At 35.2% G+C, this 26,469-nt stretch overlaps 2 protein-coding genes and 1 long non-coding RNA gene across 3 annotated transcripts in view; all 3 read left to right on the plus strand.

Moving 5' to 3' along the window:
* Positions 1 to 26,469, plus strand: part of LOC133840951 (uncharacterized) — a 191,585-nt gene that overhangs the window by 164,322 nt on the left and 794 nt on the right. The window contains exon 2 of the long non-coding RNA XR_009894229.1: positions 26,302 to 26,457. This is a non-coding gene — a long non-coding RNA (uncharacterized LOC133840951). The remainder of the gene's footprint in view (positions 1 to 26,301; positions 26,458 to 26,469) is intronic.
* On the plus strand, positions 8,130 to 14,177 carry LOC133844523 (uncharacterized). Its single transcript, XM_062278554.1, has 6 exons — positions 8,130 to 8,356; positions 8,415 to 8,890; positions 10,228 to 10,408; positions 10,467 to 10,917; positions 13,319 to 13,560; positions 13,619 to 14,177. Exons 1-6 carry the CDS (start codon positions 8,130 to 8,132, stop codon positions 14,169 to 14,171), a joined length of 2,130 nt encoding a protein of 709 aa, XP_062134538.1. The 3' UTR covers positions 14,172 to 14,177.
* Positions 21,940 to 22,766, plus strand: LOC133844545 (serine protease 1-like). The gene is made up of 3 exons (XM_062278601.1): positions 21,940 to 22,031; positions 22,092 to 22,542; positions 22,761 to 22,766. The coding sequence occupies exons 1-3, from the start codon at positions 21,940 to 21,942 to the stop codon at positions 22,764 to 22,766; spliced, it is 549 nt and encodes a 182-aa protein (XP_062134585.1).

Raw genomic sequence — 26,469 nt, forward strand, 5'->3', positions numbered from 1 at the left:
AGTTTTGCTTGGGTTTGATGTCCACTTGACCCATATCCCAAAATGTCAACTGCTTGTCTGGCTCGGGCGAAAAATGTAATGCCATTTGAAGACCTTTTTTGCACTGTGTGTGAAAGGCGTTAGACAAGTATCATTGCAGATGCTTGTTGAAACCTGAAAATACTTTAATATACAAAATGCGAACTGCGAGCTTGAGAGATGCGAGTGCGAGTGCGAGTTGCGAGAAGATGGCCATAAAAACTTGTGACCGTGCCTGGAAAGCTGGAAAAGCAGCCAACGGCGCCGGACTTAACCAAAGTGCAAAAACAACAGACAACGACGAGAAGGAGGAAGAACGAAAGAACGGAAGAAGCGAAAAAGAAGAACTCTTGACGAGACTTGTTGGCCAAGAACTCTTTGGCTTTTCAGTTGGTGCCTTTTGAACAACGTTGCGTGACTGAAATAAGAAGAATTCAATTTTTGCAGTCAGCAATTGAAGTTGCCGCACAAAAAGGGCTCAAAAGGCTAAAATCCAAAAAGCTGGCTAAGGAAGCTAAACTAAAGAAGGCAGCCAGTATCTAAGGCGAATAAGTTTTTGTCGCTTTGGTGGTGCACCGATGCGTATAGTCGAGTGATAATAATAATAATAATAATAACTCGTTGAAGCGGCCATATGCATTGACTTAAATGTTGTACAATCAGGCTAAAACCAAGATAAGTATTCACATATCTTTCGCCTTTTAGCTGGCTCAAAATGTTTTGACCATAAAATGTTGCACCCTCTAACGATTCCGTAATTGAGTTGTACTCCGGCAAAAGATGCTTCAAGGCAAACTCAAACTCTGGCCATTTACTGATGCACTTGCTGCCGTTGCCGTTGCCGTTGCAATGTCTGCTGTCGGTGGTGGTGGTGGCCAAAGATGCAGTCAAGCAGAAGATCACGTGCCTGGAATTCATTTGTAATTTAATGCCTACGAGTCGGAGAACATGTGCGCTGCTTGCTCCTCCTAATTGTATGACTACAACCGAACCATACACACATCGCTGCGCATTTGGGCCAAAAGTCCAAATGGCTCTTCATTCATTTCGCAGCAGACAATTCAAATTTTACAGCTTCTCAAAAGTGTTCTTAACTTTACTCAATTTAACAGCTTTCAATTAAAAACGAAACGAAAAAACCCCCAAACTAGAAAGCATCGATAACTACAAAGTGCTAAAGCACAAAAACTCTATTGCAGAGAGAGATGAAATGCAACTTAATTAGTAGTTTCGCAAATTAGTATTATCTGATGCGTTACATGGTGAAAATTCCCGTTTTAAATGTGAATTTCTTAAGAGTTCAGGAGAGTTCTGAAAATAAAAAACTTCTTGCAAAAGAACTTAAAATTTTGTGTATAATAGTAATTTAAAGAGATCAACATCTTTGGAATTTTTTATATAATAAAGAATAAATAAATCAATTAACATTTCTCTCTTGTTGTTGTTATAGTTATAGTTCCACGTTCTGAATATAATAAGAGGTTAAAATATACCGGATTGCTAGCCAAAGCAATTCTTAACTGTCTTCTTACAAAAGAACTTTAAACAAACTATTTGTGAATTTAAATATTAACAATATTAATTTTAAATAATACAAATTTACGTAAGTTTTTAAATTTTATATATAAAAAAAATATAAATAAATTAATTGAATACATGACTAGATTGGCTTCAAACTAATAATAGGTACTTTAAATTATCTGTAAGCTTATTTAAACATTTAAATCATGAAATAAAAATAATAAAAATACATTAGATACATTTCTTAAAACTAACAATAATCAAACTTTCTAATATCACATAAATTACATATATGGAAAACTTCTATTTTTAAAGATTTCTCAATACATTTGAAATTCTATAAAATTTTATTAAATTGAGCTTAATTTACATATCAAACACTGACCCATTTAATCCATTTGCAGAAATCTTACATTTATCTCACTCATAAAATATTTTACATTAAATATATTTTCTAAAAACTAAAAAAATTAAATTAAAGTTAAACAAAACTTCCTTTAGGAAGAGTATTCTCAATAAATTTAAAATTTACTAAACTTTTGATAAATTTTAAACCGAATTACATTAAATTGCGATACATTTACTTCTCAAACGCCCACCACAAACTAAATCAATAGATATAAAAGCTACTTATGTACAGACCACAAATAATTTTATTTATAGCCATAAGTATCTCAATCAGCTAAGCTTTAAGGCAGATGCTACGCATAACTTAAGCACGTCAATTAGTTTGAGGCTTATCTCAAGTATTACGTAAAAGTATCTTTAAATATTTTGTAGCTTCAATTTGTTCGCATTTTAATGTATGCACATGCATCCTGTCTGTCGTGTGTTATGATGTGCACTATGTATGTGCATATGTTCTATACATATTGTAGTTTATTTTTGGTGTAGTGCCTCGACATGTCTTGTCAAAACTGTCCAAATCTAGTTTACGAACCAGTCACAAAGTTTGTGTTACTCGCTCTCGTCGTAACATATCTCCGGCATCTCTATCGAAAATGGGATTTGAGGGATGCCATCAAAAAACATGACAAGGACAAAAGGGAGTCCAAGCCAAAGGGTTGACATTTATTTTAATCTGCTCGGTAAGTTATGTAACTACAGAACATGCAAAACACAGACCTTCAATTAATACAAATTAATGAATTTGCTTAGATTAATTGAAACTGTAATTAGTTACATGCTGGCTGGCATATTGCATGGCATTAGCATTGCTTGCATGCTACTAAACTACAAAATGCACAAAGTATACAAATATTAATACAAATATAGCAGAGACACAGATACAACAAATATTAATACAGATACAAATTGTAGATATGAGCACTTGGGCTCAATCCTGCGGGTGTAATTTGAAATTTCTGTTTATTGCTCGCTTTGTTGACCTTTTCGCCGGGTTCTGGTTGGCAATATTACACATACGCCACCGTGTACACTTTAAACACCCCTCGCCTCGAACGGAAAAAGAACCCTCCCAATTCATCCAACCAACCATCCAGCCAGCCAGCCAGCCAACTAGCAAAAGAGTCGATATCTGTGCGCGTTTGAGCAATTTTCCAATAATAAAAACCGCTGCCAGTTTTCCATGGGATGCTGCTGCTGCTGATGCCGCTGCTGTGCCATAGGGCAGGAGGTGGATAAAAGGGTGGACTACTCGCGGTTGGGTATGGTAATGGTAATGGCCATGTGAATGGATATGTGTACTCGCATACAACATTGTTCATTCTGTCCGTGTGTTGTGCGTGGCTTTTGTTTTTTGGTGTGTGCCTATTGCGCGTCCTGCTCTTGTTATACCCGCCACCCGTAGGGTAGAAGGATATTATAACTCTGTGCCTACAAGTGTATGTAACTGCCAGAAGGAGTCATCTGTGAGCCAGAAAGCATATATATTTTTGATCAGCGTGTCAGTTCAGTTATATAGGAAATCATTTTGCTCTTGGCTGCTTTGTCTGACACTTTGTAGACTATTGTATATTTTGAATGTATTTCTATTTCGATATACCAAATATAGAATTCGGAATAAATTTGTATTTTACGGTATATTAATTTAGTATATTTTGAATGTAGTACTACGTCGATATACCAACTATATATTTTGGTATATTTGTTCTTTCTTAATTGCTTTGGCTGACAACTTGTACTCTATGATATATTTTTGATGTAGTACTATATCGATATACCAACTAAAGATTTTGGTATATTCTAATACTTCTCGGATCTTAGTTGCTTTGGTAGGCAATTTGTACTCTCTGGTATATTTTGAATGTAGTAAGTACTACATCGATATACTGAAAAAAAAAACTTCGGTATATTTTTGAATTCTATGGTATATTAATTCGGTATATTTTTAATGTAGTATTATCTTGATTATAGTACTATCGCAATTATAGCCTTTGGTATATTTTAATATTTTCCGTTATATGAATTTGGTATATTTTGAAGATAGTACTATATCAACATACCAAACATACCCATCGAAATATTTTAGTATTTTTTCTTACATAAATTTGGTATACTATTATACTATTAATGTAGTATGTACTATATCGAAATACCAACTGAATATTTTGGTATATTTTAGTATTTTTGTTACATAAATTAGGTATTTTATTAGAATATGCTTTAATTTAAAATGTGTAGCGGGTATCTTATAGTCGAGTGCGCTCGCCTCATCTTTCTTACTTGTTTTTTGTTGTATAGTACGTTCGTAGTTGTTGCTGCTACTTGCGCTTGAAGCAATATTTTCATATTGCTGGCTGAATGGTTCAACCACATTGGCAGGTCATGGATAGATCGTTCTCTATTACTTATATCGTATCGTGTAACCAATCGACCGACCCATATACACACACACACACACACGCACACTCTCGCACACACGCACAAAGATATGGCCACGTGGAACCCGTTGTGGATTTGCCAGTTTATTGCTGCTGAGGGCATTTCAATCTAAATGAAAACTCATACAAAATGCGAAACAGCGAATGAGCTCCAGACGATTATCCACTCGATGCTTGCCTTATTCAGCCTCTGCCATTTATGTAGGTCGGCCCCCTTATCACACACACACACACACACATGTACACGTATACACACGCTCATATTTCGTATACGTGTGTATATATTTATATTGGTAGAATTCGCATAACTCGTAGCACTTCTACTCATAGTTTCCATTTTGGATGGCCGTAAAACTTTTTTACGCTCGCATTCCCATAGCCAGAGTCATTAATTGGAAATAATTCACGCAACGTTTCACAACAATAACAACAACAACAACAACAACAAACGAATGCCAACAACAACAATAACAACTCGCTCGCAGAACCTGGAAAACGGCAGCTAATTGTTGACTTTGAGTCCTGCTCAAAGGGATTGGGTTGAAGTGCTCTGGCCTCGGTTAGACAGTTTAGCCCAACAATTACTGCAATTACAGAGAAACCTGGCTAAAAAGCAACTGAGAATATTTTTGTACACGCTACCCATAGGGTAGAAGGGTAATAAAACTTTGTGTCAAAAGGAAATGTATTTAACAGACAGAAAAAGGCAGATCTGGCACCATAAAATATATACATATATCTATGGTATATTTTTAATGTAATTGTATACCAAATATGCATTTTTGTTTTATTTTTTAGTATTTTTAATTTGATTTGTATGATGATATGTTTAACTTTCTCAAAGTTACATATATATAGTTTTATATTAAACCGGGTTCATCTAATTGCTTTTTCCGTACACTTTCCTTCAATGCTATATGAAAATAAATTGCGTTGCTTTGCTGCATAAAATTCAGTTTTGTGTCAACAAACTCAATCTGATATATTTTTCATTTCGTATATTCAGTTTTTTGTCACCAAAATCAATCTGATATATTTTTCATCTGGTATATTTTCAATGTAATGGTTTATCTCTTATACTAATATACGTTTTCGAATGTTTTAGTATTTTAATAATTTTTGACTATATGTATATACATATTGTATAGTATTTTTGGTATATTTGTAGAACAAGATCTTATTAAAAATACTGCCTACTCGAATATAGCTTTCTAACTTATTCATATTAATTTTTAATTCCTTTAACTATGTCACTTGATCTTATTTAAGATAAAAGAAATAAATACCTTATTAATGTTAACCAAATTGTAATAGTTGAATATCCAATAAAAATATGCACAGAATTAAAATACGCAACAGTTTTATTTCGATTGAATAAAGAATAAAGTTATCAACTGATCCATTTCATTCAGTTGCGTTCGATTGTATACTTGAATGCCAAGTATGATTCACAGCTGTATTTTATTGGTATAATTTATTTCTATTTTGGGTAACCTCAAGGCAATTAACACTCCGGGACGATAAATAGTTTCAAAAATATATTCGCTTTAATAGTAAAGTTTAAAAATGTGGTTTTACTTCTGCTTACAGAATTTTATTGAATGTGCTATGACGATATTCGTTAATATATGACTTATGTAAATTGCCCGCACTTTAGTATGTTTTTGGTTTTATGCGGGCAATTGCTAAAACTTTATGATGACACAATGAACTATGATTCATTGAAATTAAAAAGCTATAAAAGCACACGTTCTAATATTTCTGCCATAGCCTTTAGAACGTTTCAATATACATAAAGGTGCTTTATTTATTTCTTTATTTGATTTAGTCCTAACCTACGAAAAAAATCTTAACTTTAGCTTTGTTAAAATCGATTTTTTCGATTTCAGAGGCCAGAAGGAAGCAATGCAAAGCAAGTGCTCTCGAGCTCTGATCAAGAAAATATACTTTATGGGGTCAGAGATGCAGGCACGAGCTGCATTAGTAATAAACATTTTGCAAACTTAAACCAAAAACAAAATAATTTTTGTTAAAGCTTAACGCTGACGCCGGAAGTACTTGAGTTGAATCGAATTCGTTGGTTTGAATTGATTTAATTGCAATTTGGGTATGCGTATTCGCTCATACTTAATCATACTCGTTGCAGTTCTCTGATTTAAATCAATAGATTTTGGTTTCGCATTATGTTAGATCTTGCATAGCTGTGCGCATAAATGACATAAATTTCGTAAGGCTTTGTTGTAGGCTGCATATCATAGCTTCGAAGTTCCTTTTTGGCTGCTCCGGCGTTCTTGGTATGCTGATTGCAGAAATGAAGTTTTTGAGGCAGGGGTTGCCGGTCCTGATTTCTAAGCACTTGCGTATGTCACACTTTTGTCAGAGTTTATGGGTCCTAGTGAGGACCTGGCTGCAGTCGAGAAGAATACTTCAGGGTTTGATCTGGAGACTTTCAACGTTTTATTTTGGGTGCGGGCAGTAATTCCTCTCTGATGGATGCGGCTTTTTAGATCCTTATAAACTGGGCAACATCTATAGTTAGCAGTGTGATTACCACCGCAGTTGCCGCACTTTTTCGAGTTGCAGTCATCTTTGCTCACTGGGCAGTGTGTGGAGTCGTGAAACTCTCCGGGCGCAGTTTACAGTATGACCTTGTATGGCCATATTCTTGGCAGTTCGCACATAGTACCGGACCATTGCGTTTGTGCGGTTCCTCAACTGTAATTCAGCGGTGCAGCAGGAACTGAAGATTGTATATATAGTACGATAGGATGCACTTCGTATTTCTTCAGGGGCTTATTTTCTGGCTCGATCTCAACCTTAAATAGTGGCTGCGGCTTTCTATCCCTGTTAAGGATTTTGAAGTCTGTCTTTGCGCTAAATCCCTTCTCTTGTAGTGCCTTTGTTATCTCTGCAGGCGTTACTTCGGATTCTATTTATTTTAGTTATTTTTATTATCGGTAAGATATTTCGATAATACGCTGTAATTGTCTTCAGACTTCATTTGAACTTTTGTTTCATGAATGTTGCCCTTTACAAGGGGTATTATGTGGAAGTTATCCTTGCCAATTAGCTCGATAATTTTGTTGACGAGAACATTGGAACTTTTTTCTCGTATATAAATAGGTTGAGGCTTTGGCTTCCTTTTCTCGACTTCAGTAGATTCGGCCGCCTCAACCTCATAGGCGTCTGCCAAGATTTTAAACCGGTTTGAGTTCATGTCCGTTTCTATTGCAGCTAGGCTAGCATTGCCACGCGTTATTTTGAGTTGAGAATCTAGGGGGCTCATCTCCAACCGGCTTAACATGTTCATTGTTTTTGTTCTGTTTTTCGGGCAGCGCAGCGGCAGACGGTTGACGTTGTCGGAGCTTGCATTATTTTCGGTTGCTTTAAAAGAGGAGTACGCGTTGTTTCTTTGTTGTGAGAGCCGTCTTTCATCTTGCTCACGGTAACGTTGTGCTCGAATGTCGTTTTGACTCATTATAGTCGAGATTGATTTAGTTAGTTTTAATTGTTATGTTTTATATTCATTAATTAATCAATCAATATAAACATTAGCGATTTCATCGCAAAGAGTTATTGTAGATTTATTAAACCAGTCACTGCACTTTGTGATTTTATTGAATATTTTTTCCCGGAATAATAAAATATAGAACGGTGATTAATCTAAATTAGAAGAAAGGCGAGGAAGATTTCTATAAAAAGCGGTTGTTTAATTATTTATGCTCATAATCTTTTCAGCATTTGAACATGAAAGTGCTCGTTATATTTGCTTTAGCTTTTGCCTTCGTCTCGGCATCGATTCAGAATTATAAACAAGTTGTTGGCATCACTAGAGGACATGACGCATCACTTGGTGAGTTTCCCTACCAAGTCCTACTTATAATGCGCAACAATACAGCAAATATAGAAAATACGTGTGGTGGCTCCTTGATAAGCAACACTTGGGTTCTTACGGCGGCCCATTGTACATTCGGGTAAGTTGAACAATCGTCAAAGATATGACTGCCTACTAATCGCATCGGTTTTATATAGGGCTGAAACTGTCACCGTTGGATTGGGCAGCATTTTGAAATTGTCTCCACTGATACAGCACACCGTGACCAAAAAGAATATTGTTTACCATAAGAACTTCAACAACAAGACTTTGTTCAACGACATCTCACTCATTCGCATTCCACGTGTTAAATTCAACAAATACATTCAACCGGTTAAGCTGCCAAAGCTGAAGTCACATCCCGATACCTACACTGGACATGACTCGATTGCCACCGGCTGGGGACTTACTTTGAACGCTAGTAATATGTACCCCGATGTACTGCAGTATACACACTTTATGATCTTGAGCATGAACATTTGCACAGCATCATGGGGCAAAGAGATCACTAAATCAAACCTTTGCGTTTCTACTAAACTGGGCAACTCCATTTGCATTGGTGACTCTGGTGGCCCATTGGTAGAGTATTACAGCATGGTTCAGATCGGTGTGAGCTCATTCGTTTACAAAGATTGTTCGTCGAGGAAGCCGCCTGTCTTTGTAAGAGTGACTAGTTACCTTGGGTGGATAATGCGAGTCATTAAATCCTAATTAATCTAGCAACTATTGCATCTATTTCTATTGCAACATTTATAAAAAAAAAAATTAATCAATACTACAGTTATAAATGTATGTATAAATGCAAAATGTAGTAAGATCTTCGCTGTAGTATGTACGACCATGAACAGTAAAATTACAAATTAGTAATATGGATGTTTTGAAGTTTTCTTAACTCGCTTAGAAACCAATGCTTATCATTGATTGATTAATAATTATTATATTTGAGTTTTTTCGATTGTGAGATACCGTGTACCATTTTCAATAATACCCAATTCCACAAATAGTGAGGTATAATTCTTAAAATATTCCAACTTATTTTACCGAAAAATGCTAATTTCCTTTCGATATAACAAATGCACCATTTGGTATATTTTTAGTATATTTGTATTATTGGTATATTTTGAAAAAATATCGCAATATTTTGCTTTTATTCAAAATGGGTAGCGGGTATCTCACAGACGAGCACACTCGACTGTAACTTTCTTACTTGTTTTTTAATAACTTCTACTATTTTTATTTAATCGTACAGAAGCTATAAAACTCTTGTTATGATTCTATAAACCAAAATTTCAATTTGCGAAATACAGGCACAACCTGCATTAATAATAAACATTTTGCAAACATAAACCAATAACAAAATAATTGTTGTTAAAGCTTAATGTTGATAAGACGATGTTAATTTGTGCAAATAACGAAAATAAGTATGTTTTTATACGGGCAAAGGTAAAACTTACCATATTAAAAATAAAAAAAGAAAACTAAGATAAGTTAAATTTGGAAGTACAAGAATGGAAGAATTCTATAAAAGGCTTTGGTTGATTTACTTAAACTCCTAGTTAATATTTGCTTTGGCATCGGACTACATTTCCCTATGGGATATTCGTGATTCTGACAGTTCTCAAGGCTTCGCAAAGAGAAAAAAGTATCGGAAGTGCCAAAAATAGATACATTAAACGACTAGACCCCAAAAATTATATTTTAATTTTTGTTCGTGGAAATTCCGTGACGGTGATGTAATGATCTAAGTTAATTTAAACAGTAAATTGCCCGAACATATGCATTTTAATACGGGCGAATCAATTTCTTAAAACTCAATAATAAAATATAGAACTGTGATTAATCTAAATTAGAAGAAGGTAGAGAAAGATTTCTATAAAAAGCGATCGTTGAATTATTTATGTTCATAGTCTTTTCAGCATTTGAATATGAAAGTGCTCATAATATTTGCTTTGGCTTTTGCCTTCGTCTCAGCATCGATTCTAAAGTATGAACAAGATGTTGGCATCACTAGAGGACATGACGCTTCGCCTGGTCAGTTTCCCTACCAAGTCCGACTAATAATGCGGAACAATACAGCAAATATAGAAAATACGTGTGGTGGCTCCTTGATAAGCAACACTTGGGTTCTTACGGCGGCCCATTGTACATTCGGGTAAGTTGAACAATCGTCAAAGAAATGACTGCCTAATAATCGCATCGGTTTTATCTAGGGCTGAAACTGTCACCGTTAAATTGGGCAGCATTTTGAAATTGTCTCCACTGATACAGCACACCGTGACCAAAAAAAATATTTTTTACCATGAGAACTTTTGCAAAAAGACTTTGGTCAACGACATCTCACTCATTCGCATTCCACGTGTTAAATTCAACAAATACATTCAACCGGTTAAGCTGCCAAAGCTGAAGTCACATCCCGATACCTACACTGGACATAACTCGATTGCCACCGGCTGGGGTCTTACTTTGAACGCTAGTAATATGAACCCCAATGTACTGCAGTATACACACTTTATGATCTTGAGCATGAACATTTGCACAGCATCATGGGGCAAAGAGATCACTAAATCAAACCTTTGCGTTTCTACTAAACTGGGCAACTCCATTTGCATTGGTGACTCTGGTGGCCCATTGGTAGATTTTCCCAGCACGGTTCAGATCGGTGTGAGCTCATTCGTTTACAAAGATTGTTCGTCGAAGAAGCCGGCTGTCTTTGTAAGAGTGACTAGTTACCTTGGCTGGATATTGCGAGTCATTAAATCCTAATTAATCTAAAAGCTATTGCATCTATTGCAACATTTATAAGAAAAACAATCAATCAATACTGCAGTTATAAATGCAAGATTTAGTAATCTCTTCACTGTAGTATTGACGACCATGAACAGCAAAATTATAAAATAATAATATGGATGTTTTGAAGTTTTCTTAACTCGCTTAAAAATCAATGCTTATCATTGATTGATTAATAATTATTAGTATACTGTGTCATTTTCAATAATACCCAATTCCACAAATAGTGAGGTATAATTCTTAAAATATTCCAACTTATTTTACCGAAAAATGCTAATTTCCTTTCCAAGTCTGAATAATAATCCGGAGAGGTGAACGCTATTTTTCGTGTGGCGGCTCCTCAAGGATGGGGAAGAACCTCGGATTACAGTACTATTCCTAAATTACTAAGATACACAGAATTGAAGATCATCAGCAGCAAAGATTGCGAAGCAGATTTGCCTTCATCGAAAACCTGTGTTTCTACCACCAATCACGAATCCCCTTGCAATGGAGACTTTTGTGGTCCATTGGTTCAGTCGCCATTCGAGTTCAAGTCGGTTTGTCGTCTTATGGGTTTAAAAGTCGCGAATTTGGCATCATCGATGTCTTCACCCGAGTGATGAGTTTCCTCGACCGAATCGAGCATCATACGGATCTTCCTTTACAACGATTTTGATTAACAGATGTTAGCTTAAGCAATTGACTAATTTGTAAGCGATTGTATATTCTTCGTAACACTTATTGACAGATCAAGCTTGGAAGATCTAAATAAAAAAGTCACTCTAATAATTCATATTAGTTTTAATTTTTATACCCGCTACCCATAGGGTAGAAGGGTATTATAACTTTGTGCCGACAGGAAATGTATGTAACAGGTAGCAGGAGGCATCTCCGACCATATAAAGTATATATTCTTGATCAGCGTCAACAGCCGAGACGATCTTGCCATGTCCGTCTGTCTGTCTGTCCGTATGAACACCTAGATCTCAGAGACTATAAGAGATAGAGCTTTCGACGGCATTTGTTATGTTTACACGCAGATCAAGTTTGTTTCAAATTTTTTACCACGCCCACTGCCGCCCCCGCAAATCAACAAAAATCGAATAACAAGCTTAATTTTAAAGCTAGAATCGAATTTTATATATACAATAATAACTATAGTAATTGTGATTCCTGAAAATTTGGTAGCAATCAAATAAAAATTGTCGAATTTATTAAGGAAATACTTTTGTATGGGCAACAACGCCTACTTACTAGGGTTTTAGTTGGCTTGGATGACAATCTGGTATATCGAGCACACTCGACTGTAGCTTTCTTATTTGTTATCACTGTAAAATGGTCGGGAAATCTGAAATATCTAAAATATAATGATGGTGAGCTGACGTTGTTGATAGTTCTATAAATTGGTTTATAAAATTATGAATGCCCACAGTATGTAACAAATAAGATAGCTACAATCGATTGTATTCCACTGTGAGATACCCAATTTCAATAAAAGCAAAACATTAAGGTATTACTTCTAAAATTTACTAAAACAATATACCAAAAAATAATATAATATACCGAAGGCTAAATTTGATATATCGATATGCTGATTGACTACAAAAGCAATTATTTGCAATAGAAAACTATTTTTTAATAACTTCTACTATTTTTATTTAATCTTAAATTTTTAGAAGCTATAAAACTCTAGTTATAATTGTATGAACCAAAATTTCAATTTGCGAAATGCAGGCACAACCTGCATTAATAATAAATATATTGCAAACATAAACCAATAACAAAGTAATTGTTGTTAAAGCTTAATGTTGATAAGACGAAGTTAATTTGTGCAAATAACGAAAATAAGTATGTTTTTATACGGGCAATGGTAACACTTACTATAAAAGGCGTTGGTTGATTTACTTAAACTCCTAGTTAATATTTGCTTTGGCATCGGACTACATCTCGAGATCGATTCTACTCCCTATGGGATATTCGTGATTCTGACAGTTCTCAAGGCTTCGTGAAGAGAAAAAAGTATCGGAAGTGCCAAAAATAGATACGTTAAAAGACTAAACCGCAAAAATTATTATTTAATTTTTATTCGTGGAAATTCCGTGACGGTGATGTGATGATCTAAGTTAATTTAAACAGTAAATTGCCCAAACATATGCATTTTAATACGGGCGAATAAATTTCTTAAAACTGAATAATAAAATATAGAACTGTGATTAATCTAAATTAGAAGAAGGTAGAGAAAGATTTCTATAAAAAGCGATCGTTGAATTTTTTAAGCTCATAGTCTTTTCAGCATTTGAATATGAAGGTGCTCGTTATATTTGCTTTGGCTCTTGCCTTCGTCTCGGCATCGATTCTAAATGATGAACAAGATGTTGGCATCACTAGAGGACATGACGCTTCGCCTGGTCAGTTTCCCTACCAAGTCGGACTTATACTGCAGAACTATACAGCAAATAATACCTACATGTGGGCGTGTGGTGGCTCCTTGATTAGCAACACTTGGGTTCTTACGGCGGCCCATTGTACATTCGGGTAAGTTGAACAATCGTCAAAGAAATGACTGCCTATTAATAGCATCGGTTTTATGTAGGGCTGAAAAGGTCACCGTTGGATTGGGCAGCATTTTGAATTCCTATCCACTGATACATCACACCGTGACCAAAAAGAATATTGTTTACCATGAGAACTTTAGCAACAAGACCTTGTTCAACGACATCTCACTCATTCGCATTCCACGTGTTCAATTCAACAAATTCATTCAAGCGGTTAAGCTGCCAAAGTTGAAGCCTCATCCTGATACCTATACTGGACATGACTCGATTGCCACCGGATGGGGACTTACTATGAACGCTAGAAATAATTATACGGATGTACTGCAGTATACACAGTTTATGATCATGAGCGTGAAAAATTGCAGTGCATCATGGCACAGTCACATCCCTAAATCAAACCTTTGCGTTTCTACTAAACTGGGCAACTCCATTTGCTATGGTGACTCTGGTGGCCCATTGGTAGATTCTTACAGCAGGGTTCAGATCGGTGTAAGCTCCTATGTTAACAAAGGTTGCCAGACGGGATACCCGGCTGTCTTTATTCGAGTGACTAGTTACCTTGGCTGGATAATGCGAGTCATTAAGTCATAATTCATAAATATGCATATATACTTGTTTTACATAAATTAAATCAACAATAAAGTAAACTTAATCTGAAATCAATTTAAAAGTTTCAAACTCAAATAATAATCATTATTTCATAAGCTTTTGTTTTTTTTTTCAAATCAGTGTTGAAATTTCTACAGTTATAATAATTATTGAAATGAGAGTATTAACCAGGGACTGTAAAATTACACATTAATAACTATTTTTAGATAAAAAATTAGTATTACAATAATATTCTTATTCGGACCGTTGTCTATTCTGGGAACAATAATAATGATTCATATTCATCTAGAAATAGTTTTTAACATATTAAAACAAATTAGTTCTAGGATTAAGGAAAACCCAGTAAAACCTTAATCAAATCATTGGTTAATCAAAAAAATTAAATTTCATTAACATACTATATGTTTTTCAATCAATAATTATCAAACAAAAGTAAGTAAGAAAGCTACAGTCGAGTGTGCTCGACTGTGAGATACCCGCTACCTATTTTGAATAAAAGCAAAATATTACGGTAATAATCTCAAAATATTAAAAATAAATATGCATGTATTCTCGATCGGGATTTGAGCACGAGCACCACCGACCGGGTGGTTAAAAAAAAAGGTTGTACGTTGAGCGGGCTCGAACCCGAGCACCACAACATGCTCTACCACCTGAGCTACCGCATTGCTTATGAACCCCCTATGCATACAGGTACTAATATAGACGAGCATGTATATATGTATACGCATACATATATACGTTTTGCTCTTTGTTTAATAAAATCCACAATTTTTATTTATAATTGTTGTAAATAGGATTAAAATAAAAAAAAAATTTGTGCATCCCGAGCGGGCTCGAACCTGAGTTCCCCGAGTACCACAACACGAATACGCTTGCACTCTACCAATAGAGCTATCGCAGTGCCTCTATGCCTACAGATACAAATATAGAGAACATGCTCGTCTCTATATTTGTATCTGTATGCATAGAGGCACTGCAATACGTATACGCATACATACAACACATACAAAACTATTTATTTAATAACTTAAACAATTTTTATCTGATCGCAACCAAATTTTCAGAATATTGATACCAAAATTCGCTCGTCTAGCTTTATCTTGTTATTATTGATTTGCAGGAGCGGGAGTGGGCGTGGCAAAAATTTGAAACAAACTTGATCTGCGTGCAAACATAACAAATACTATCGACAAACAAATTATAGCTCTATCTCTTTTAATCTCTGAGATCTAGTTGTTCATACGGACAGACGGACAGATAGACAGACGGACATGGCTAGATCGTCTCGGCTGTTGACGCTGATCAAGAATATATTCTTTATAGGGTCGGAGATGCCTCCTTCCACCTGTAACATACATTTCCTGCCGGCACAAAGTTATAATACCCTTCTACCCTATGGGTAGCGGGTATAAAAATTAATTAATACTCTGCAAGTGCCTTCATGTACACACATACACACGTGTAAGTAAAGACCGTATGGTGAAATAAGAAAAACCGGTTTCAAATATTCATACACTCACACTTATATTGTTACATGAAAGCACCTTCGATTATATAAATACATATGTCCATTTTTATATATATACATATATATATATATATACATATATATGTCGGAGAGTGAGTAAAGCAGCATCTCGTCGTGAAATGTTAATGTCAATGCATTAACAGAACATCAAACTAAAAAAAAAACTAAAATGGAAATGTGCTTTCACACACACACACACACACACCCAAACACACACGCGTGTTCGTTAATTTCACAATTCACTGAATTTTCAAATTATTTAATTGTTTGAGTTCTTCGACGACTGGGCTCACAATCTGTTGTAAAAAGGCTTCCCAGATTCAATTCAATTAAATAATAACACGAGTGTTTGTTATATGTTTTATGTTTTGTTATATTTCTTTACTTGGTTCAAGATACAAGTTGTCCGTTTTAAGTCAAAAGTCAAAAGGAAAGAGAACATAAAAAGCAGAGAGCGAAGCACTTCGAAGGCAGAACTACGACGAATGTTTGAACAACGGAAGTGGCAACAAAATGAGCGTTTTGCATTGTACTTCGAGGAGAAGATCGTTTTACCACAATCAATTAAATTAGACAACGATGAGCTTTTGAAACAAATCATCAAAGGTATACCGTCGCTGAACTTATGCAACCAGGCGCACATTCAGAGATTTGAGGATCCACAGCAGATGTTACAAGCCTTTGCACACATATGCCTCCCAAAGTATGATGCGATGGGAGGTACTAAGTCGACGGCGGAGAACAAAAACAAACGATGCCACAACTGCAACTCCAGAGGTCATTTTGCCAAGGAATGCCGCAAGCCAAGGCCAAAGCCAAGAAGAAGAAGAGTGTTGGCGTACTCAGCCAAAGCACCGGGTTCGACAACAGTTATGTAAAGACACTTTCGATATTTGTCCCATTCTATTGTATTTAACATTTAATGTTGAGCTACGCAGTCAGTAACGATCGAAAAGCCGAATAAAACGGACGTTAAGCTGCAATTCGCATTGTTTTATTATTATTAAGTGTGTGTAACTACCAAAGTTTTTCGTTAGTTTCCGCGAAGATAGTTGGATATTTCTTTAAGAGCTGGCTTAGCTGAAGTTTCTGCTGGTAAGTCAAGTGATCTGTTCTAGGAATGTTTGAATGTTTTTTGCTTGATGGAGATGATTGTTCCATTCATTTGTTCCATTCATTTTTTGAGGGTTGGTAACGGATAAAACTTTACTATTGCTTGTGGGTCATTGAAGAGATTTGCCATTTTATGGTGAGTAATTAGTATGTTTCCACCTATAGAGACAGCGTAAAATTTTTCTATTTTTGGTATTGGATTTGGAACAAATTTGGTTTGAATATAATTTTTGTTAGACCCCGTGTCAATTAATATCTTTAGTACCTCTCCGCTCCTCACTTTGTATTCAAAATAGGGTAGTGAGGGTCTGTTATTCTAAGAAACTAAGATGAGTGTAATCATACTGCTCGTGTTCATCGTTGTTAGTTAACTCAACACTTGCAGACTAAGTGTGTCGTCGTAGTTTGCCTGTTCATCGTGTTCGTTTATGATGTGTTCATAATCTAATTTGTTGGTCCGTTTTTTGTCTGAAGATTGAAATTTCGTTGTCGCTTATTTATTTCTGTAAGTGGCATTGGTGGTCTCTTTACTAACTCGAATTGGGGTCTATTCATGTAATTAATTTGTCTGGTCTGAATGCTTTTATCAATGTCCATTGCTTTAGGTTTTGGTTGAGGTTTAATTGCAATCGATCGTGGTGGTTGATATTGTGGGTTGAAAGTCTGTCCGAATGGATTGGTTGGATTAGGAAAGAATGGTCTATTTTGAAACTGTCCAAAATTATTTGTTCTGGGGATCATAGAAGGGATCTGCATATTGTTTCTTGGAGGGTGTTGTGGTCTACGTTGGAAAACTAGATTGCTTGGGATAGGGGTTTGACGCGGTATTTATGCCAACCTCTCAGGTAAATTCCTAAAGACGTTTTGCTGTCTAGTTGCATGATTGGAACGGAATGTTTGATTTTCTAGCTTTAAAAAGCAGAAGGCAAATCGGTTGGTTCTTTTATGCCAAGAAGACGTGATGATCACCACGAAGGCCTCTAACAAAAGTGTCAAGAGCTTTATCTCTGTACATCTTGGTCATGAGCTGTTCTGCTTCTTTGCCTAACTTCATGCAATTTATTTTGTTAAGGATTAGGGACAGATGTTTTTAAACTGCCTGGTGGAATTCTTCCACTGTCTGGTTAGGTGCTTGTATTATTGTAGTCATCTGGTATTCTAAAGTACTAATGTTGCGTTTGTCTGCGTAATGTAATGTGAGACATTTCGAAATGGTTTTCCAATTTAGAGGAACAGTGTACGATTCCAATGCTACGTCTGCGTTGCCTATTGTTTTGTTTCGAAAAGTTTGAAAAATTCCAAAATATTTTGGTGTACTAATTGTATTTGAATACGCCTCTAGTATTCTATCTATGCTTTTCTTCCATGATCCGAATTCAGCTGGATTGCCGGAGAATTCTCGCAAGGTCTTAACAATGTCTGGTACTCTGTCTAATTCTGCTAAATTTGCCTGGTACATATTATGGTTTGATTACATGACGCTCTGCGCTAACAAAGCTTTGTTAATATAAATTTATAAACTTCAACCAGCCCTATTTGAATTGCGCTTTTGCTCCGAAATATTACACCAGAGCTGCGATGCGCTGTTGATGTGAACATGTGTTCAGAAAGTACCGCTAGGCTTTCAGCGAAAACCGGTTTGCAAATTGAAAATGTGGACATTTGAGAGACAAACTGTGTAAATGTGTGTTTCATTTATCTGTCTGATAAGCGTAGTTACTTGATCTATTGTATTTAAAGAAGATTGTTGATTATTTGAAGGCGCAGGTTGTTGTGTGTTAGCGTTGTGTAAGACAAGTACGGGGGTGCAACTAAGTTACGTGGATTCGACATTTTGGCAATAGTTTAATTAAGGTTGAGGGAATTTTAGAACTATTAATTAATTAATGTGTTTATGTACATATAATGTGTAATCTGTTGATGTCTATTGACTTATAACGAATAATTTACTTTAAAAATTGTGAATGATCAATTTTGACTTTTTTATTCTTAAATTTTAAAAGTTGTTTATGATCGATTGTGATTTTTAAATTTAAATTTTATTTGTTTGTTTTTTTTGTGAAAACCAGTAGCCTGTAGGTTTTGCCCTTGTATTCTGGAGGGTCATTGTAGGATTCGCAGAATTGGGTTTTGTTATACTACTTGTTGCGCAAAGAATTTTATTTTATTATTCCCAACAGTCATTTATTTGTTATCGTTTTATGGTTTGTGATAGTTCAGTTGATTTTTGAAATTGTTTTCTTGATTATTTACACTTTCACCAAAACTTAGTTTTAATTCAATTAATTTGTAACTTTAACTCACATGTCTTTAATTTTTTTTTTCACTTAAATTTTAATTTATCTTTGTATTTTCTTTCGTTTCAGGTATGTTTCTTTGTCTTTGTTACCGAAGAAACAAGTTGACACCGAGATTTTCACAACACAAAGTAGATAGAGACAATGGTGTCACCTTGCTAACAACTACAGCAGGAATGCTCAACGCCTATACGCTGAGAGCACTTTTGTTTATGTAGATGCTCTCCCGATTGTGTTTTATTCGTAGACAATATACAAGTTTTCTTCCAGTTTCGTCATGTGTAGACACAAGATGCGAAAAGACTTTATCACTTCGTTTTGCCGTATATGCGGAACTGATTTTATACAAGACCCGTCGAGTATAAATTTTGGCCGAGGGAAATTTAAATTTCCCTCGGCTGCGCTGGCAGAATTTGTACTCGACGTTTCTTGTAGAAAATGTGCGGTCCAGCTCTTGCCGAAAATCTGTGCTTAGATTCTAGTGCGTAGTTCGGAATATGCAAAATAAAAATACGCTCAAAAATATATGCAGTAAATAAAATGTTTATTGTACTTCAAATTAAATTTATTAAAACTAATACAATAAGTACTTAAATTTATATATAATATTATCTAAACAGTTTTACTTATAACTAAATAATCTATGTTAATAGCTAAAAGAAAAAATGAATTTATTTCGCCGCTTTGTTTATTCTTCGCCCTGGACAATGCCTTGTAGTTTCTATTTTTATTATCCAAAATAGCTCTTTCGTGGTCCTCAAAACTGTAAATATAAGTACAAATACAAATATATTTCTTAATTTAAATCAGATTAGAAAAGTAGTTTAAAAATATTAACAACTTACCTTTTATTGTTTTATAAAAGACGCGAAAAAATAAACTTTCTTGTTCAGCACTCACAAAACAAATGACAAATGATACACAAAATTGCACATGTTCGAGAAAAGTAGGCGTTAGGGAAATTACGCGTTGCGCTAAGAGGGCGCGTACACCAGACTCAATGCAAGAAGCATTCTACAAGACGAGTCATCTAACGATCTACAGAAAAGTCTTGCAGTCTCGGTCTTGGCATGACACGAAACACAATTGGGCTGTGCTTATGGGTAGTGCGCCCATAAGCAACGTGCATATGGGCTTCGATTTGCACGCGAAACAAAAACAATTTTGCTTGTTTCTTCATTACATCTCTTTCCGTCGTCACGCTTCGCTGACCGCAATGTATTTTGTTTTTGTTTTTTTCTCGAGCACATGCACTGGAACTTATTCTTCTATCTGGGTTGGGTTTTGGCTGCGCTGGCAGAATTTGTACTCGACGTTTCTTGTAGAAAATGTGCGGTCCAGCTCTTGCCGAAAATCTGTGCTTAGATTCTAGTGCGTAGTTCGGAATATGCAAAATAAAAATACGCTCAAAAATATATGCAGTAAATAAAATGTTTATTGTACTTCAAATTAAATGTATTTAAACTATAACAATGAGTACTTAAAATTATATATTATCTAAACAGTTTTACTTATAACTAAATAATCTAATAGCTAAAAGAAAAAATTAATTTATTTCGCCGCTTTTTATATTCTTCGCCCAGGACAATGCATTGTAGTTTCTATTTTTATCATCCAACATAGCTCTTTCGTGGTCCTCAAAACTGTAAATATAAATACAAATCCAAATATATTTCTTAATTTAAATCAGATTAGAATAGTAGTTAAAAAATATTAACAACTTACCTTTTATTGTTTTATAAAATACGCGTAGGAAAAAATCAACTTTCTTGTAGAACACTCACAAAACAAATGACAAATGATACACAAAATTGCACATGTTCGAGAAATGTAGCCGTTAGGGAAATTACGCGTTGCGCTAAGAGGGCGCGTACACCAGACTCAATGCAAGAAGCATTCTACAAGACGAGTCATCTAACGATCTACAGAAAAGTCTTGCAGTCTCGGTCTTGGCATGACACGAAACACAATTGGGAAGTGTTAACACACAACACAAAAATTGTAAAATTCAAAATATCGTCGGAGTTCGTGGCATACACCAACAACACGTCACCGAGCCATCCTTCTCCGATCCGGCCATTCCCCCCTATGGTTGACTGTATGGCCTTCTCTTCGGACTCAGGGGGGGAGGAGTTAACATGCCCAAGCCTACTCTATGGATCTACATATGACGATAATACTCTCATACATAGATTCTGACATACACTGATACATACATGCCTTTTGTAATAAATTGGCAGCGGCGCTGGTGTACTTGGCGGCCATGTCTGCGTAATAAGAAGCGACGTTGGCGTAGGCGGATGCATTGTTGCTGACGGCGACCATTTTGTGGTTTCAGCAATTAATGTTGTTTTCTTAGGACTGATCGGCGGATGTTTAATTTATTGAACTCGAGTGGTTACAAAGTTGCACAATTGTTGATGTCAGTGAACTGTGACAATGTTGCTGTTAACTTATATGTAAACAATAGATTGAACGAAAATAAGTATGTTTTAGTACGGTCAATTGTAAAACTTATTAAGTCTAAAAAATGTAAACTAATTTCAACAGTAAATTGCCCGAACATATGCATAGGCACGTGCAAATGATTAATTTAAATTAGAAGAATGGAGAGGAGAGATTTTTAAAGCGGTCGTTTAATTATTTATGCTCATAGTCTTTTCAGCATTTGAATATGAAGGTGCTTGTAATATTTGCTTTGGCTTTTGCCTTCGACTCGGCATCGATTCTGAATTACAAACAAGTTGTTGGCATCACTAGAGGACATGACGCTTCGCCTGGTCAGTTTCCCTACCAAGTCCTACTAATAATGCAGAACAATACAGCAAATACAGAAAATACGTGTGGTGGCTCCTTGATTAGCAACACTTGGGTTCTTACGGCGGCCCATTGTACATTCGGGTAAGTTGAATAATCTTCAAAAAAAAATGACTCCCTACTAATCGCATCGGTTTTATATAGGGCTGAAACTGTCACCGTTGGATTGGGCAGCATTTTGAAATCCTCTTCACTGATAGAGCACACCGTGACCAAAAAAAATATTGTTTACCATAAGAACTTCAACAACAAGACTTTGTTCAACGACATCTCACTCATTCGCATTCCACGTGTTAAATTCAACAAATACATTCAACCGGTTAAGCTGCCAAAGCTGAAGTCACATCCCGATACCTACACTGGACATGACTCGATTGCCACCGGCTGGGGACTTACTTTGAACGCTAGTAATATGTACCCCGATGTACTGCAGTATACACACTTTAAGATCATGAGCAGGAAAACATGCGTAGCTTTTTGGGGCAAACAGATCACTAAATCAAACCTTTGCGTTTCTACTAAATGGGGCAACTCCATTTGCAATGGTGACTCTGGTGGCCCATTGGTAGAGTATTACAGCATGGTTCAGATCGGTGTGAGCTTATTCGTTTACCGAGATTGTTCGTCGAGGAAGCCGCCTGTCTTTATTCGAGTGACTAGTTACCTTGGGTGGATAATGCGAGTCATTAAGTCATAATCCATAAATATGTGTATATACTTGTACATAAATTGTTGATTTATAAAGTAAACTTCATCTTAAAGCCATTTAAAAGTTTCAAAGTCAAATAATAATCATAAGCTTTTGTCTTTTAGTGTTGAAATTTCTACAGTTATAATAATTATTGAAATGAGAGTATTAACCAGGGACTGTAAAATTAAAATAACTATTTTTAGATAAAAACAAATGAGTGTGGTATTATTCTTAAAATATATCGAATTAATATACCGAAAAAATACTGAAATTTACCAAATGTTACATTTAAAATATTCTATAGAGTAAAAAATATGCCAAATTGTCAGCCAAAGTAAATATACTAAATAAAGTATTCATATGCTAACTTTCCTTTTCACGTTTTTTATATACTTGAGTAATGCGTTAAAACTCAAATAATAACTATTATTTCATGAGTTTTTGTTTTTTTTATAATAGTTATTTTTGATCTGAATGAAATTACATTATTTTCACCCTAACATATACTATAAGATAATGTTGTTTTTTTTTTGTTCAAATAACATATAATAAACATCATTTATGATGCGAGCTTACAACGACACCTGAAGTGGACAACATAATTTCTTGGCTCTTTAAGCTGGCAAAGCCTTAAGCTACCAGAGAGTGAATGCCAATGAATAGAAAGTGAGTATAGAAGAGCATCCGCTTTGGGAGGGGCTGGAAGGACAAGTGCATAGACCGGTTTCCGGTGCTTTGGATTTGTTGCAAAGCTTATCAGTCGCAATGTGCTCTTCTTTTTCTATTTTTTCTATTTCTTTGTGTGACCCCGCCCTCTTCCTCTAGGTGAATTTGTATTCAGTTTTGTTAGATGCCAAGGCCTCGTTACGGTTATGAGTTTAGCAACCAGTTGCCGATTCGGACTCCAAAATACCACAACTTGCATCCGGTTACCTTTGCCCTTTTCTTTTGTCCGTTAATGTTTATAGTTATGGTAACCTTAGCTTTGCAGTAGAATAACGTCAACCTTTTTACTTTGTTATCTTCTGCAGTCATTTCTTTATATTCCACTTGATGTTGCACAATCCTTGGATTGCTCGAAAAGTATGTCGCTCGTAGACCAAGCAGATAAGTAAGAATCCATTAGCAGATCCAATTAATTATGATAAATTCTACTTTAAACACTTGGCGGGCAATCCTTTTAGCCATGTTTGCTGCCCTGTCTGTCAGGTCGTAACCCCCGCACCCAAATGCCATCAAATCTTATTTGCATATTCAAGTTTGTTTTGAACTCTTCCCCCACTTGCGTATTTTTTATTCCTAGCGCTTCTTTGTTTTTTAATACACGACAAAATAAACAAAAGTTGCGGTGAGCACAAAGCAAAAACGGAAACGAAATAAAACAAGAAAGAAGTGCAAATTGCTAAAGGAAAAAGTTTCAACAATAAAAAAGGAATTCTAGCAAAATAAAAAGACATTTAAATATTTGCAAATAAATTAAATTGAAATGCTAAATCAATCTGGCATCAAGGAATAGAAGAATTGTGTACAAAAAATGTGCTAAAGTAAGCGAATATGCGATGCTCTGTAAACTGAAAATAGATAATAAGAATTCATTTTGCTATATGAAAAAAGCCTATTTCTAATATCAAGAACATTTGCCTTCAAAATTGTGTTCTTAAAATAAGACCACTTTAAGAGCAAATTCTTCAAACTAAAAACAGTCTAAAAAATTACAAATTTTCAAAATAAGATCAAAATTTAGGTTGCAAAATTATGTAGTCCATCGAATCAAAAAAAAATATTTAAACAGTTCAACAACTTTAAAAGTCAGCTTTTATTCTTGGCAATGATTAATTTAATTTTAAATTTAGAACCCAAGTTCGTAAAATTGCGCAAAAATGAGGGTTGCAAACTTGTACTTTAAACTGAATGTATAGAAATATAATTTCCATGGAGGAATGGCATAAGATGTTAAAAAGAAGAATCGAGTTTACTCGCCTAGAAAATACCCTATAGTTATTAGACTCCTTTACTGCCACTGAGCTTGCTCCTACACTTATTTGAAGCCATAATACCCCGAAACTTAAACCCCTTTAATAGTGTTATATAACGGTAAGTATTTTCCATACGCTTAATGCGCTTTCACATCGTATATACTTGTACTTGTATGTATAGGAGAGTGTGCGTGTGTGTGTGTATTCAAATGTGCTTAAGTTTCCTTACTCGCTAAATTATTTGCGCCGATGTCGCCATTGTTTTGCATATGTTCGCTGAACTTACGGAAGTTTCTCCACTATGCGCTATGCGATGCTGAGAGCGAACCCACATAACCGGAAAGCAACAGCATCTACACCAGCAGGAAATGCAGCCATCTTAGCAGATGCGAATGTATGCGTGCGTATGTGTGTGTGTGTGTGTATGTTGATGACTCGGCAAAGTACTGCTACTTGTGGCCCAAGCAACCACATTCGCAGTTAAAGCGCTCTTTAAGCTGACACCCCATTTAACTATCTGCACAAGTGCGTATGTATCTTTTATCTACGTAATATGTATCTTCTAATGGGGTTGACGAAATGTTCTTGTTGCTATTGCTTTAGCTGTTGATTCATCTCACTCTCCCTCTCTCTCTCTCTCTCTCTCTCTGTCTTGCGGGTGCGTTCGAGTATCGTATATCGAGGCGTTTAATTGCTTTGCTTGCCACAAAATTGGGGTAAGTCGTATCCAGTTACCGCATATTAAATATGTTTATGGACTCCACTCAGTGTAAGTAGCTGCAAGTAGTTTATAGGTCAGTATGGTTAAAGGTTAGTCACTAACAATAAACGTAGATTTTAGCACGAAAGTTCATGACTCATTGAGAAAATACCAAACAACAACATCAGCAACAACAACAACAACAATGAACATACTTGACTAGCAGATACCCCAACTGAAGTGTGCTATTTCAGATAGTTGAATAAACTCATTGAGAGAACAAGTTAAACTGGCTTAATGAAGACAGCTCGACTAACAAATGCCCTATAAAAAGTTTAGGCTCTTTATTAAGAGAGTAAACACAATGTGAAATACGGGAAAGATATTAGTAAAAAAGATAAAATCAAAACGGTATTAAGAATCGGCCTATTTTTGCACGGTATAAAAAAAAAGAGTTAAGTACACTAAAAAAAACACCAAGTTCAAAAATCAAGAAAATACTTTAAATGTAGTTTTTGAAAAAAGAACACTTTAAAAACATATTTCTAAAGCTGAGAAAATAGTCTAAAAAATGCCAAATTTTGAAGATAAAACCAAATATTCTAGATTAAGGTTACAAAATTTTGTAATCCATCGAAATTCCAATAGCGATTTTTTCTGAATAACTGAATGCGCTATAATTTAATCATAAAAAAAAACATTTAAATATAATATAATATTTTTTGATTTTATAATAAGATTTCTTAAATTTATAAGATTTTTTCTTCTTATCAGTAAGAACTTGGATCATGTATTAAATGTTCTTGAAATCAAGATGTGTTTTGTAACATTTTCATATTCTTGACGCACTTTTGAGACCCAAAATTCCTACTAAAACCAAAATCTTGATTCAAACATTTTTCTCTGTGTTCAATCAAAACAGTCAAGCAATCAATTATTTCTAAAATTCAAATTTATTGTAGTCGATCACACCTTTCAAATTTCGAGACATTCCGTTATAATCCCAAAAATTGAACCACTTTTGAACATGTCAACACATTTATTATACTATTTTTAGCAACTTACATGCTTGACAAGTTATATCTAAATTAATTTTCGTCAGGTTTCGCTTAAGCAGCACATAACTTGTTGTGCTCGCCACTCGTGAGTCAGCTT

Source organism: Drosophila sulfurigaster, chromosome 3 (genome assembly GCF_023558435.1).
Source record: "Drosophila sulfurigaster albostrigata strain 15112-1811.04 chromosome 3, ASM2355843v2, whole genome shotgun sequence".
NCBI lineage: Eukaryota > Metazoa > Arthropoda > Insecta > Diptera > Drosophilidae > Drosophila > Drosophila sulfurigaster.